Raw genomic sequence first — 15620 nt, 5'->3', positions numbered from 1 at the left:
CGTTTTTCAAAATTAATTAATGGTGCTAGGGTGTTTTTCAAAATTTCGAATTAAAACAAAAGTAGATTTTGCAGTTTTCAAGAACGTTAATTCTGTACAAAATTTTATATGCAAAACTCTTTCTATATATCATGGCCTCTATGATTTCCCCCCCAAATTACCTATCGGACTGTGTTTTACTCCTTAAAAATGAAACTGACCAAACAAAAAAAATGCGTACTGCAGTATTTTGCTCTCTCTACACACCCGCCAAATTTTAGCAAGATCGCTATTTGCACTTGGGAATGTTTGCTTGTTATTCAAGTCGCGTTGGAGCCTAGAGCGCCGTTTCTTGCCGTCTATAAATATTTCACAAACAATTACTCCATCGAAATGTTTTCGGTATGCTGTGTTCCGCAGCTATAATGTGTTTTATGAAATTCTTGTTGAATATCTGTCTCGCCATACTAGTTTGGCTCTACAAGATACAGCATTTGCATTCATATGTATAATTCATCATGGTTGTGCCACAGGTTTAAAATATGTAATTTCATATCTGATTCATCTCTGAAAATCACAAACAGAACTACAGATAAACGTAGGAGACGGATGTCACTAAAGAGCTTAATTTGAAAAGCGAACGCCATCTCTTACAAGTTTCTGTTCACGTTAAACAGCAGAAAGAGATTATGTAACGGTGAACACTGTAGCACTCGTAATTACGTTTGAACGTTACACATCCCAAAGAACGACACAGGTGACATATACGTCTTGCTTTGCTGCAATTTCTGGCATTTTGTTAAGGTGCTGAATCGTAACACAATACAGAGTTTCGATTAGTACTCGTTTGTTTGTTTCACAGTACGAATTTTACAAAAATGTGCTGCCATTGTTACCTTCCAAAGTCTTTTCGCTGACAGTTTAGTGTGGAGCGACATGCGTTGATTCATAATCGTAAGACTATAGTCCACAGGATAGAATCGTTTAGCGCAAATAGGTCTGTTATGGAAAGCAAACCAACTGGTCATTCCTGTGCAATTGGGAAGGTAGTGGGATGGAAGGACAGTTTAGAGATATCATCAAACTCTGCTAGACGTCGTGCTCCAGTAGTGGTTTCTTACGCCTTGGGCTAATATTCCGTTTTCTTGACGGGGCCATCCTACGCTATGAGCTGACGTTCCGTTTACTTGATGGGGCAGCTTACACTGTGCCCTGATGTTCCATTGTTTACTTGATGGGCCATCTTACATTGTGCCCTGATGTTCCATTGTTTACTTGATGGGGCATCTTACATTGTGCCCTGATGTTCCATTGTTTACTTGATGGGGCATCTTACATTGTGCTCTGATGTTCCATTGTTTACTTGATGGGGCATCTTACATTGTGCCCTGATGTTCCATTGTTTACTTGATGGGGCATCTTACATTGTGCCCTGACGTTCCATTGTTTACTTGATGGGCCATCCTACACCGTGAGCAGATGATCCATTGATGTCTAGATGTGGCACTCTACACCGTGAAGTGACGTTCCATCATTTAATTATACTGCATGCTGGTGGTTCATAATTTTCGTGGTGGGGCATCTTACTCTGTCGTATGGCATCCCATATCCTGAGATGAAGTTCCATCGTTTTCTTGATGGGACATCTTACACCAGGAGCTGATCTTTCATAGTTTTCTAGATGGATAATCCCATACAGCTTTGCTGATGTTCCAACATCTTCTTGATGGAGCATCCAAGAGCTGGTGGACCATCGGTTTTTTGATGGGGCTGCCGTGAACTGCGGCAGTGTCTCACACCATGAGGAGTAATATCTCCGTTTTCTTGATATTGCATCCCAAACTGTGAGAATACGTTCCAATGCACTGTTACTGGTGCCGTCTATACCAGGAACTGATCTTCCAAGGTTTCCGTGATGGATGAGCATTCCACAACGTGAGCTAATGTTACATTTTTTTTTCCTGATATTACATCTCACACAGTGGGCTATATTCCATCATTCTCTCAATGTGAAATCCTACACTATGACTTAACGGTCCATCGTTTTCTTGATGATGAGTGATGAGGCACATCTGCGATTTGATAGTCATTGGCGTCCGCAAAGAAGTGATTTCGAACTGTAAAGGTCCCTCGAGAGTTACACTAAAGACTTCTTCTAAATGCAAAGCTGGCAACTGATTTCAGCATATTCTACTCAAAATGGTTACATTATTTACTTTCATAGTTTAACTTTGCAAGTGAAAGAAAAAAATAGAGCTGTAGTGAGAATAAGTGCTGAGCGCTTTTCAGCTTAAGAATCTAATTACATACATTTATTAATTATTAATACTGCAGTTTGAATATGATATTATCATGTAAAAGGATTTGTTTCTTAGAACGTTACAACTGTTAAATATAGAGGACATGGCCTCCGGGCTGCTGTAATACGACCTAAGTTATTCATGACAACGTCCGATTATACCACCGTCTTATGTCGAAGTAATCAAGTCATACTGACTTCTTGAAGCGCGCCATTGTCATCTTATACCTCTAAACACTGAGCATCGTAACGAGCTGTTGGAAATCTACACACATAATTGGTGTACTCCCACAATACTGTAGATATTATGAGGTTGACGGAAACCATATTTATCATACTGTAATCGACAAATTTGAATGCCGCGGTGTATACATTAATATTTATGTTTTTGAAGACAGTCTTCGGATCCAGAATGAGATTTTCACTCTGCAGCGGAGTTGCGCTGATATGAAACTTCCTGGCAGATTAAAACTGTGTGGCGGACCGAGACTCCAATTCGGGACCTTTGCCTTTCGCGGGCAAGTGCTTTACTTCTGCCAGTATCTCGTCTATCTATTCTCGAAACATCCCCCAGGCTACGGCTAAGCCATGTCTCCGCAATATCCTTTCTTTCAGGAGTGCTAGTTCTGCATGGTTCGCAGGAAAACCTCTGTATAGTTTGGAAGGTAGGAGACGAAATACTGGCATAAGTAAAGCTGTGAGGACGGGGCGTGAGTCGTTCTCGGGTAGCGCAGATGGTAGAGCACTTGCCCGCGAAAGACAAAGGTCCCGAGCTCGAGTCTCGGTCCGGCACACAGTTTTAATCTGCCAGGAAGTTTCAGTTTTCGTATGTTTACACAACTAGGAAGACAATGGCTTATACAGCTAGGAAGACAATAGTCGCTGAAATTACTCATCAGATCTTAAATTGTGATTTATAATTTGCATTTGTAGCAGACTCATTTGGCGTAAATATAATTTTTATTTCTACAAGCTGATAATGTTGTAGGCTTTTCAAATGCTTGAGATCTTCAAGACGTATGTTTAGAGACATCAGTACTGTTAATTTTCTAGTGGGCACCTTACTTGCTACATCGCAATACTTGTTGAAGCTGCGTTTGTTTAATGGATTCATCTGTTTTCTGTGTATGTGTCGCATCTGCAGCATTAAACTTACGACTGTTTCGCCTTGTGTTCACAGAAATCGGTGAGCATGATGAAGGAGATCCTGAGCTCTGACCACATCATCATCATCCTGGTGATCTTCTGCCTGATCCTGTCCGGCATGTGCTTCGCCTTCCTTTACAACTGCACCCGGAAGCTCGTCAGGGACCACCGCATCATCAGGGTAAGATCATACAGAAATTCAAAAATGTCTTATTTGATACATTTAACTGCACCTTCCAGCTATTTCTTTCATAGTCCGACGTAGACATGTGTCGAACCGTGGTACCTACTTTCTAATATCCTTTTCATAGAAGGCAGCCGCCTGTGCTTTCAGCCAATTTGGTACGCTGTTCTGCAGATCCTTGTCTGCGCCGCAGTGCTGTTCTCCTAGCCAGCGGTTCAAGTAAGCAAAAAGATGAAAACCAGAAGGAGCTAAGCTGGGTGTTCAAACATTGTTGTGACTTGGCAAGACAGCCAAGCCACTAGGAGGAAACCGAAAGGCACGCGTTTAAGCTCACGCAGGCTGGCGTGAGGTCTGGAACAGTTAAAGGAGTTGAGTCTAGTAAAAAAAGGTACATAGCTGCTGGAATACTTAACTTTAATCCATAATTGGTGAACATCGGTCTGACGGTACATGCATCACAAGATAAATAGCAAATGAGAATGGCGCCTTGCTAGGTCGTAGCAAATGACGTAGCTGAAGGCTATGCTAACTATCGTCTCGGCAAATGAGAACGTAATTTGTCAGTGAACCATCGCTAGCAAAGTCGGCTGTACAACTGGGGCGAGTGCTAGGAAGTCTGTCTAGACCTGCCGTGTGGCGGCGCTCGGTCTGCAATCACTGACAGTGGCGACACACGGGTCCGACGTATACTAACGGACCGCGGCCGATTTAAAGGCTACCACCTAGCAAGTGTGGTGTCTGGCGGTGACACCACAAACATTACCCGTCGAAAACGCTGCAAGAGCGTCTTCGTTGCAGCTGCAGTTTGCGGCTAAGCATTGCCATGAAGAAGGACAAAGCCTAAAGCCTGAGGAAAACATTCCTCTTCACCTTTTCTGAATAGCCATTCTAAGACGTTTAAGAGTCGCACAGTGATAATAATGCGCAGTTATGGCTGTGTCACGATCCATGAATTGCACCAACTAAATTCCTTTTCGGTTCCATTTTCCGATGAAGAAGATTCGCTTCCGTTTATTTGGGGAATGAATACGCAACCACACTTTGAATTTCCATTACGTTTCTTCGTTCTCTAAATGAGCACGTGTCTCGTTCCCTGCAACAGTTTTGTTGAAAAATCGTCGCCTTCAACATGGGAGCGCTGTTTGTGAAGGTCGGACAGAACCCAGCTAAACAGAGTTCACGGTACTGATATATCGCACTCGCGACAGTATAGACAGCTGGTCTTGATGTTGAAGGAAACGAATCACTGAACACAGGAACTGTGAAACGATGGTTTTTTAGAATCGCCTGATCCACTAGCTGAACAAGATCATCGGCTGTTCCTCGCTTCCTTTCCTGACACCCTGTATCAGATACGTCTGTAAGTCCTGCTTCGAAGTTCCTGCGCCATTGCCGCTCTTTGATGTCACTCAGGAAAGTTCACTAGTTAATGAATTTCGGCATGAAGATACCGAAAGACAGTACACACTTCAGACTTGGTGGGAGATTCTGTTGTTCTTGGCACATTTGTGTACTCACTGCGCAAACAGAACTGACAAGTGCAACGTGACGCGGTCGACGGGCATACTAGAGACACGGAGCAAAAAATCTGTGGTTTTAATTTGGCGACTGATCGGAACTTGAAAAAAGTAGCCCTCACATTTACAATGGTGAACGTAACAAACGTTACCCTTTCTGCGGAGTTATGGACGTGTCTTATTTAGTTACTTTTCAGAGGGGAAGGAGCTACAGTCTTTAAATAGAACACTATTTTTTTCTATAACGTAGCTGACGTGTTTAAACCAACTGTGTAAAAATCTTTATTTCAGTCTATGACCACAGTATTGTTAGGCTCTTAATGTAGCTGATGTGTTTAAATCAACTGTGTACAAATCAGTTTAAATCAGTTTTATATCATAAATGATAATTAATTGAAACCCTCAGCTGCCGAAAGGTGTTGATGGTACACCTCGGTGGGGACAGCTGAAAATGTGTGCCCCGACAAAGACTCGAACACGCGATCTCCTGCTTACATGGCAGACGCACCATCCATCTGAGCCCAACGAGGTATATCAGCAACACCTGTCGGCAGCTGAAGGTGTCAATTAATTATCATTTATTCTGGAGAAGCTGCACGGTCACCAATGGTGTCTGCTCTTTCGAGAACAGTTACTATCCTCCCGTATATAGTCAAAGGGTACCCAGCCATTGACCTTCCCTGTGCGAATGCGCATAGGTTGCCCGAACTCTTACGGGAATCGTCGCCTTAGTGTGTGCAAGTAGTGAGTGGATGGGCAAATACCTATTAGGTACATTACGTATGTAGATTGTGGACAGTTGGAGATGTGGGTCTCACGGGAAGCGTGCAAGGAATAAGTCCCTGCAGTCGCGCTATTCATGTGTGTCCTCGGTGGCTCAGATGGATAGAGCGTCTGTCATGTAAGTAGGAGATCCCGGGTTTGAGTCCCTGTTGGGGCACATATTTTCAGCTGTCCCCATCGATGTATATCAACAACACCTGTCGGCAGCTGAGGGTTTTAATTAATTATCATTTATCCTTGAGAAGCTGCACGGTCACCAATGGTATCTGTTCTTTAGAGAACAGTTACTATCCTCATATATATACTTCTCTATCAGTTTATGTTAGGAACTAGCATCGACACTGACATAGTCTCCTTGAACTTCGTCTTGACGTGGGATTCTTTCTGACGCGTATGCATCGACTGATGTTCGGTGTGTCATCGCCCATGACGTCGTTTCGAGGAACTTTCTGCCCCCGTCATTGTACAGCTGCAAAAATGTCAAGGCTGTTCTCATGCGATTCTTTTTTTGTATGGGTGTTCTTTGGCATCTTCTTGGCACACACAGTGTAGAATTACAAGTGCTTATTGAGAACTTATCGCAATAAGGCCCACGATAAAAACAGCTGCCGGTATTCATAGCCGTGGAGCGATGGCTCCCATAAAGCGCTGCCGCACCATCTCAATAACGTCAGGGATGACGTGTTATGTTCGCCCACGGCCCTCTTCAATAGGCTTTAACGACTTTAAGGAAACTGACTATATCAGTGGAGCACCATCCGTGTGCCCATGACCCTCGGCCCGTAGGTCTGACGCCTGACATAACTGACGATGGATTTCGATCGTCGCTATTGTGCGGTAAGAAATTTTATCATACGATGGTTTACTTATTAACTATCGAAAAGCGTTTAAAACTTTTAAGCACCAATGGAAAGGAATTTTGTGAAACATAACAGAGGAAAGCTTCCAAAATTTAATGCGTTGACGGCTTACGCCCGCATCATTCGGCAACGAAGACAGCCTGCGTCTCTCTCGACTGGAATATTGTGGAATAAAACGCTGGGTGCATGCGAGTTGCGGTAGCCAAGCGGGTATCGCGAGTGCGGTCACTCAGGGTGTTCGGTCAGAGGGTTAGCTGCCACTTGCAATAAAAAACTGAGTAGATAATCGTTGAACTTGTACGGGTGCCGTAGGGCGTCCGTCCCGAACAAATACAACGAATAACATCGAACAAAATTAGATTAAAAATAAAAGAAAGCGGGTAGGGCAACGAACTGCAGTGCCAAAGGTCGTAGGTTAGCAGACCTCTGTGTACGAAAATATTTTTTTTTTCCTCTTCGTGTTTGTAACACTTTCTGAGACTTCGTTAATCGTCAAAGTTTTTCTGAAATATTCATTGTTATTTACACGTTAGAGCGCGCATTCTCAATAATGACTGGTACGTGGTACGTACTGGAATTAAGGAAAACGTGGGAGGGAGGACCCACCAATATAACTTTCTTTCCACACAGCCTGTTTAGATAACAATATGTAACGGATAATCGAAGCATTTAACGATAAAATTTTCTTTATCAAAATGAACAAATTTGCAAAACTCTCTTGACCTCAAGCCTTAGCTTGAATAACCTTTTAATCTTTGCGAAAGAAATCTGAAGTGCTGTATTGCAAAGCAGCAAACAATATGACAATGATTACAAGACGGCCGAACCCGCAACCCGCCCATTATCTGCTGGAACAGCGGTGTTTACTACCGCGCTGGACACAGTCTGTCTTATTAAGTGGAGAAGGCTTACTTCAAAGCTATCAGTTTCTTAATTTCGATTGTCAACCGAGATACGACTGGATCCCAACCCGTTCCTACTGACAAACTTATTTTGACTAAAGCCCTGGCAACAGTTGGCTGTTAATATTTTCAAAGTTAAACTGATTGTCAGTTATTAAGACCGCTCTGAAGGAACGTCTTAAAACATTACTTGCGAACACGTATTACAAGAGAACTCACTCGGCGGAACCGTAAGATCTAGCTAAAATACACCAATAACGACTCGGTCTTTCAAACACAGGAACCAACAGCTTAGTACAACAAGTTGTTCATATTACAACTACTGACTGAGAAATGCAATTACAATCAAAGAACTGAACCGGTTAACAGCTAAAACTGACCAAAAGGTCCCTCTTTTGTTTAATGGCAACCTGTGCCTTAGTACAGTTGTTCTGGCTGTATTTACGACCAAGAGCTGATTAATTAGAACATTAATGATTGGGTACAAACCAGAAAGGAGAGGCAACATAATAGCTGAACAAACTTTCAAATGACAATTAGTGTCTTTGTTCAAAACTACTGCCCATATTTACGACCAAAGAGCCGACCGGGTAAAACTCTGAGGGTCGGGTACAAACCAGAAAATACACTGTTGGACATTAAAATTGCTACACCAAGAAGAAATGCAGATGATAAACGGACATTCACTGGTCAAATATATTATACCAGAACTGACATGTCATTACATTTTCACGCAATTTTGGTTCATAGATCCTGAGACATCAGTACCCAGAACAACCACCTCTGGCAGTAATAACGGCCTTGATACGCCTGGGCATTGAGTCAAACAGAGCTTGGTTGGCGTGTACAGGGCAGCTGCCCATTCAGCTTCAACACGATACCACAGTTCATCAAAAGTAGTGACTGCGTATTGTGACGAGCCAGTTGCTCGGCCACCACTGACCAGTTGGTGAGAGACCTGGAGAATCTGCTGGCCTGGACAGCAGTCGAATATTTTCTGTATCCAGAAAGGCCCGTACAGGACCTGCAACATGCGGTCGTGCATTATCATGCTGAAATGTAGGGTTTCGCAGGAATCTAATCAAGGGTAGAGCCACGGTTCGTAACACATCTGAAATGTAGCGTCGATTGTTCAAAGTGCCGTCAGTGCGAACAAGAGGTGACCGAGACGTGTAACCAATGACACCCCATACCATCACGACAGGTGACATGCCAGTACGGTGATGACGAACACAGGCTTCCAATGTGCGTTCACCGCGATATCGCCAAATACGGATGCGACCATCATGATTCTGTAAACAGAACCTGGATTCATTCGAAAAAATGACGTTTTGCCATTCGTGCACCCAGGTTCGTCGTCGAGTACACCATCGCAGGCGCTCCTGTCTGTGATGCAGCACCAAGATTAACCGCAGCCATGGTCTCCGAGTTGATAGTCCATGCTACTGCATACGTCACCGAACTGCTCGTGCAGATGGTTGTTGTCTTGCAAACATCCCCACCTTTTGTCTCAGGGATCGAGACGTGGCTGCACGATCCGTTACAGCCATGCGGATAAGATGCCTGTCATCTCGACTACTAGTGATACGAGGGCGTTGGGATCCAGCATGGCGTTCCGTATTACCCTCCTGAACCCACCGATTCAATATTCTGCTAACAGTCATTAGATCTTGGCCAACGCGAGCAGTAATGTTGCAATACGATAAACCGCAATCGCGATGGGCTACAATCCGACATTTTGTCAAAGTCGGAAACGTGATGGTACGCATATCTCCTCCTTACACGACGCATCACAACAACGTTTCACCAGGCAACGCCGGTCAACTGCTGTTTGTGATGAGAAATCGGTTGGAAACTTTCCTCATGTCAGCACGTTGTAAGTGTCGCCACAGGTACCAACCTTGTGTGAATGCTCTGAATAGCTAATCATTTGCATCTCACAGCATCTTCTTCCTGTCGGTTAAATTTGGCGTCTGTAGCAAGTCATCTTCGTGGTGTAGCAATGTCAATGGCCAGTGGTGTAATAAGGAGGGCAGGTAGACAATGACTCAAATCACCACGAGGATTACAGAATGTTACTCCTTCTTTATCAGCAAGCATTTCCATGGATCCACGGTGCGCCCCAGCGGTTACTGAGTGGTGCCGATGAAAGCCAGGTAGAAGAGGGCAGCCAGGCCACTAGCGGTCGTCCGACACGAATGTTGCCAACCACCCAAAGGGATGTCGGCCTGCTGCTTGTGATCGACGCTGACCCCGGTAAAGTACTCCGGTATCTTCGCTCTGTGCAGGCCCTCCTTGCACAGCTCGTGGCTTCGGCCGCTCTCTCGTGACCACCTCTTGTCGCGACGTTACCGCCAACCCCCAAACTTCGTGCCTTTTTCTCGGGCCAGCGAACCCTGAAAATACATCGGCAAGCAAAGACCTTCTAAGGACAGAACCCACAGATACCAATTCTTCCTCATAGATATTGACAATGGGGCCGCAAGAGGGATAGTCGATACTACACCTGAGCCAGTGGCGCCAGACAGAACTACATCCTAATTCAATGGCGCCACGGTTGAGTATCTTCGATTTAGTGACTTCCACGTGTTTAAGAAACGAAAGATTAAATTTCTGTGCGTGATACAACTGACAGTGACATTTATGTTTTTTCCTGTCACAAATAATTCACCGTTTTTTTTCTGAATACATAGATATTTCCGAGTTGCGATCAGACAGGAATCTAAAAGCACAACTTAAATCACTGCAAATGAAACTAGCAGCAATCGTCTTTATATTCTTGCTTGTCACAAGTATTTATCTGCGATTGAATCCTTAAAAATAGTAGAAAGAGGTGAAAGATCCCCGCCATAATATTTTTAGACTATGCCACCTTACATTAAACATTTTGATTCATCAGATGCATGTTCTAAACTACGACGAACTTCAATAGCTGCACTTGCCACACGCTCTCCAAAAGGCGTTTTTTTTTAATTTTATTTTTAAGAACCAAATCGCTGATGTATCTTAATGGGAAGTAGGCTACTTCATCATTTGGATCTTTAGGAGAGAGTTATAACCACATTCTATAAGATATCCTTTTATCCTATATCCTTTGACACTCTCTTAAACAGGTTTACGGGTTCATGGAGGTATGTTACGCCTATGCAACTAGTTGAAGGCGTTTGTTTATTGCCTTACGCGTTTCGCTTCTTTAATTTGTGAAGCATCTTCACGAATAAAAGAAGTGAAACGAGTATGCCAATAAACAAACTGCCTTCAGTTGGTTGCATAGACGGAATGAACCTCTATGAATTTTGAAGCAAGTAAGGAACGACGGAAAACAGAAAAAACGACGAATTTTTCGGGTGTTTTTATGGATGTGTTTGTACAGTGTGATACTGCACTCCATTCCTAACTCCCGAAACGTAAAATCTAAAAGAAGACGTCGATGTGAATGAGAATAAAATGACATTTACGACAGTTTCGAGAACACAGTCAAATATCCTATCGTTATTACGCATGCATGGAAGCATGTGGTCAGCAAAATTTGAACAGTATTATGTAATCTCCCAGGCGCGGATCTGAGGTAGATTGCTTTTGATTGGTTGGCGTGAGGAGAACTGACTGCAGCTTCTCGGTTCCCTAGAACCCTTCGGCATCGCTTTCGAAATGCATACAGATTAATGTTGGGGCTCTCCTTCGAAAGTCGGCCGGATTGGCCGTGCGATTCTAGGCGCTACAGTATGGAACCGAGCGACCGCTACGGTCGCAGGTTCGAATCCTGCCTCGGGCATGGATGTGTGTGATGTCTTTAGGTTAGTTAGGTTTAATTAGTTCTAAGCTCTAGGCGACTGATAACCTCACAAGTTAAGTCGCATAGTGCTCAGAGCTATTTCAACCATTTCTTTCTCCTTCGAAAACAACGACGATCGGTGCGCTTGCCCACCAATCCGATCGGTAGAGTGGCCGAAAGATACAGAATAGGGCCCCTGAGCTCCGTATAGAAGCGCGGAAGTTATTCCTTGACGTCTTAACACGTACTATCGTCCTGTCCCTTCTTCACGTCAGAGTTTTCCATGTGTTTCCTTCTTCTCCCATTGTGCGGAGAACGTCATTACTTACCCTACGAGTCCAAACTATCGACATTCTTCAGTAGCACCACATCCTGTTTTCTTCGATTATCTTTCTTTCCAGTTTTCCCACAGTGCGTGATTCACGACTGTCTTCCTTGATTCGTCTGTCATGGATTATTTTGAATACAAGATATCACAATTCCTTAATTTCGTCTACTACGTGATCACCAACTTTCTTGTTAAGCTTCTCACTATTCTTATTTCTGCTGCTTCTCATTACTTTGGTCTTTCTTCAGTTTACTGTCAATCAGTATTCTGTACTCATTGGACTATTCATTACATTCAGCAGATCCTCTATTTCTTCTTAACTTGCACTAAGGACAGCAACGTCATTAGCGAACCTCGTGATTGGTATCCTTTCATCCGAAATTTTAAATACACTCTTGAACACTGGTTTTACATCCGTCGTTGCTTCTTCGATGTACAGATTCAGCAGTAGCAGTGAAAAACTGTATCCTTTTTTTTTTATCCTAGCACTTTTTTGTTGTCTTCCAGTCTTATTGTCCCATCTTGGTTCTTTTACATATTGGACACTACCAGTGTTTCCCTATAACTCACTCCTATCTTTCTGATAATTTCGAACGTCATACACCATTTTATATTCTCGAACGCTTCCCAAGCTCGACGTACCTGTCAACGAGTCTTGATTTTTCTGCAGTCTTTCTTCCAGTACCAAGCTCAATGTCATGACTGCATCTCTAGTGCCTTTTACCGTTCCTAAAACCAACTGTATACACTTCCAGCTACATCGTTTACTTAATTTGGGAAACTTAATTTCTAGATGATAACCGTATTTATTTCGACACATTTTGCGTTTATGTGCTCACATATTGCTCATTAACGGGATTGTAATTAACGACTTACCTCTATTGGAGAACTGGTCTCTAGTGTTGAAGATATTGTGAACGACGGATAACTTTACATTCCAATACAGTTCTCTTTCTGTCAGACATTTTATATTCGTTTGTAAATTATAGAAGTGTTTTGTATCTGCATATTTCAATCATTTTTGTTCCAAAGATAGATTTATTATGGAGAACTATAGATCATTATTTTCTTCTAGTAATGCATTTATAGTTTCTTTGTTAGTCTCATAGTGTAATGTGTAGTTGAAAACAAAATTTCGTCAGTGAATATATGTACTGTCTGGCTGTAGTCAATAACCTCATTTCTTAAACAGATAAGTGGAAATTTTAAGTCTGTCAAACCGACAGGTAATACTTTTGTTTCTTGCAATAAATATTTTTTACTTAACCAAGGAGTTGTAGGAGATTGTCCCGTAGGGCATCACTATCAGAAAATCCGCAAAGTATGTTAATATCCTGCATTTTATGCTTCAATAGTTGCTAATTGTCTTATGGCGGAAGCTACTGAATCTGAACCTTTCTTGCCGACATAACAAGTAGTTTTCCCAGTCTCCGTTTTAACTGATATGCATTACCAGAAACTTCGAAAATACGTCCAAGTTTTTACTTGCATCTCACCTCCAAAAGAGATGGGGTATTTTTGACAGCACTAAACTGTATGAGCTGCTTTTTTTGTATAAGCCCCGTTTTGCAAAACCAGTTAATAGTGCATTGTACATTGAACCGGAGACTTAGAAACGACGGAGAGGCTCCGTCCCGCCGTAGCCCTCAGTGGTTCACAGACCCACTACACGCCACAGCAGTCTACCTACCCCACCGCTGACGCACACCCAACAGAGGGTTATTGTGTGGTTCGGCCCCCAGAGGAGACGAGTGTAACCCCAAATGTTTGTGTGGTAGAGTAATTATGGTGTACGCATACGTGGAGAACGTTGCGCAGCATTCGCCGACACTGTGTAACTGAGGCGGAATAAGAGGAACCAGCCCACATTCAACGAGGCAGAGGGAAAACAACCTTATAAACCAGCCACAGGCTGTCCGGCACACCGGACCTCGACATTAATCCGCCGGGCGGGTTCGTGCCGGTGACCGCCACACCTTCCCGCTCGGGAACCAGCGAGTTAGAACGCGTGGCTAGGCGGGCGGGCTAATCAGTTAATACTTCAACCATAATATCAGTTATTTATCTTTCATGTTTATACTTCTTTGCTCGAGATGACAAATAAGGCAGTAAATTTGCGAATAGCGATAATTCTACGTTCCAGATGAAATAAAGTCGCAGAGCGAGGTTAGTCATTAACTCATGGTCAAACACCAAGTGTGCGCTCGGGCAGGCTTGCTTCATCTGCGTTAGTGGGTTCGACCTGGAGTATATTCCACGATCTTACGATTGTGATATGTGTCATGATGGTCTTGAATACACTTACGATCTTCGAGACGAAACCGCTTGAAAAAAACCATTCGGTGCTGTAAACTTTTTTTTTTTTTTTTTTTTTTTTACATGTGGTTGGACACTTGGGATGAATGAATCGGTTGATTGCTTTTAGTTTCATTATATAATATTCATACATTAATTGATAACATCAACAAATGGCACTATGCAGATACAAATTATCCTTTATTACAACGACCGGATGTAATCGTCGCGTTCATTAAAGGAGTGCTTCCTAAATAACGACAGCATCAAATTTTCAGTAAAAGACCCAGATTAAATGACATTTAACTGAATTCAGAATCATAATTAAAAGACTGAGAAAAAGAAGGGACAGGGTGATAGGACATGTGTTAAGGGAACAGGGAATAGCTTCCACGGTACTAGGCGGAACTGTAGAGGGTAGTATCTGAAGGGAAGACGGAGATTGGGATGTTGTTGTAGTCTTCAGTCCAGAGACTGGTTTGATGCAGCTCTCCATGCTATTCCATCCTGTGCAAGCTTCTTCATCTTCCAGTACCTACTGCAACCTACATCGTTCTGAATCTGTTTAGTGCATTCATCTCTTGGTCTCCCTCTACGATTTTTACCCTCCACGCAGCCCTCCAGTACTAAATTGGTGATCCCTTGATGCCTGAGAACATGTCCTACCAACCGATCCCTTCTTCTAGTCAAGTTGTGCCACAAATTTCTCTTCTCCCCAATTCTATTCAACACCTCCTCCTTAGTTATGTGATCTACCCATCCAATCTTCAGCATCCTTCTGTAGCGCCACATTTCGAAAGCTTCTATTCTCTTTTTGTCTAAACTATTTATCGTCCACGTTTCACTTCCATACATGGCTACACTCCATACAAATCCTTTCAGAAAAAACTTCCTGACACTTAAATCTATACTCGATGTTAACAAATTTCTCTTCTTCAGAAACGATTTCCTTGCCATTGCCAGTCAATATTTTATGTCCTCTCTACTTCGACCATCATCAGTTATTTTGCTCCCCAAATAGCAAAACTCATTTACTACTTTAAGCGTCTCATTTCCTAATCTAATTCCTGCAGCGTCACCCGATTTAATTCGACTAAATTATCCTCGTTTTGCTTTTGTTGATGTTCATCTTATACCCTCCTTTCATGACGCTGTCCATTCCGTTCAACTGCTCTTCCAAGTCCTTTGCTGTCTCTGATAGAATTACAATGTCATCGGCGAACCTCAAAGTTTTAATTTTTCTTCATGGATTTTAATTCCTATTCAAAAATTTTTCTTTTGTTTCCTTTACTGCTTGCTCAATATACAGATTGAATAACATCGGGGAGAGGCTACAACCCTGTCTCACTCCCTTCCCAACCACTGCTTCCCTTTGATGCCCCATGACTCTTACAACTGCCATCAGGTTTCTGTACAAATTGTAAATAGCCTTTCGTTCACTGTATTTTACCCCTGCCACCTTCACAGTTTGAAAGAGAGTATTCCAGTCAACATTGTCAAAAGCTTTCTCTAAGTCTACAAATGCTAGAAACGCAGGTTTGCCTTTTCTTAA

General features: G+C 42.8%; 1 protein-coding gene across 1 annotated transcript in view; it reads left to right on the top strand.

Moving 5' to 3' along the window:
• The window catches only part of LOC126416851 (uncharacterized), a 1707974-nt gene that overhangs the window by 1471922 nt on the left and 220432 nt on the right, over nt 1–15620 (top strand). Inside the window, exon 7 of the mRNA XM_050084734.1 lies at nt 3459–3605. Within this exon, the coding sequence (XP_049940691.1) occupies nt 3459–3605 (147 nt within the window). The remainder of the gene's footprint in view (nt 1–3458; nt 3606–15620) is intronic.

This window comes from Schistocerca serialis, chromosome 8 (genome assembly GCF_023864345.2).
Source record: "Schistocerca serialis cubense isolate TAMUIC-IGC-003099 chromosome 8, iqSchSeri2.2, whole genome shotgun sequence".
NCBI classification, from domain to species: Eukaryota; Metazoa; Arthropoda; class Insecta; order Orthoptera; family Acrididae; genus Schistocerca; species Schistocerca serialis.
Note: the sequence above shows the minus strand (reverse complement) of the source record. Positions and strands in the feature narration are given on the sequence as shown.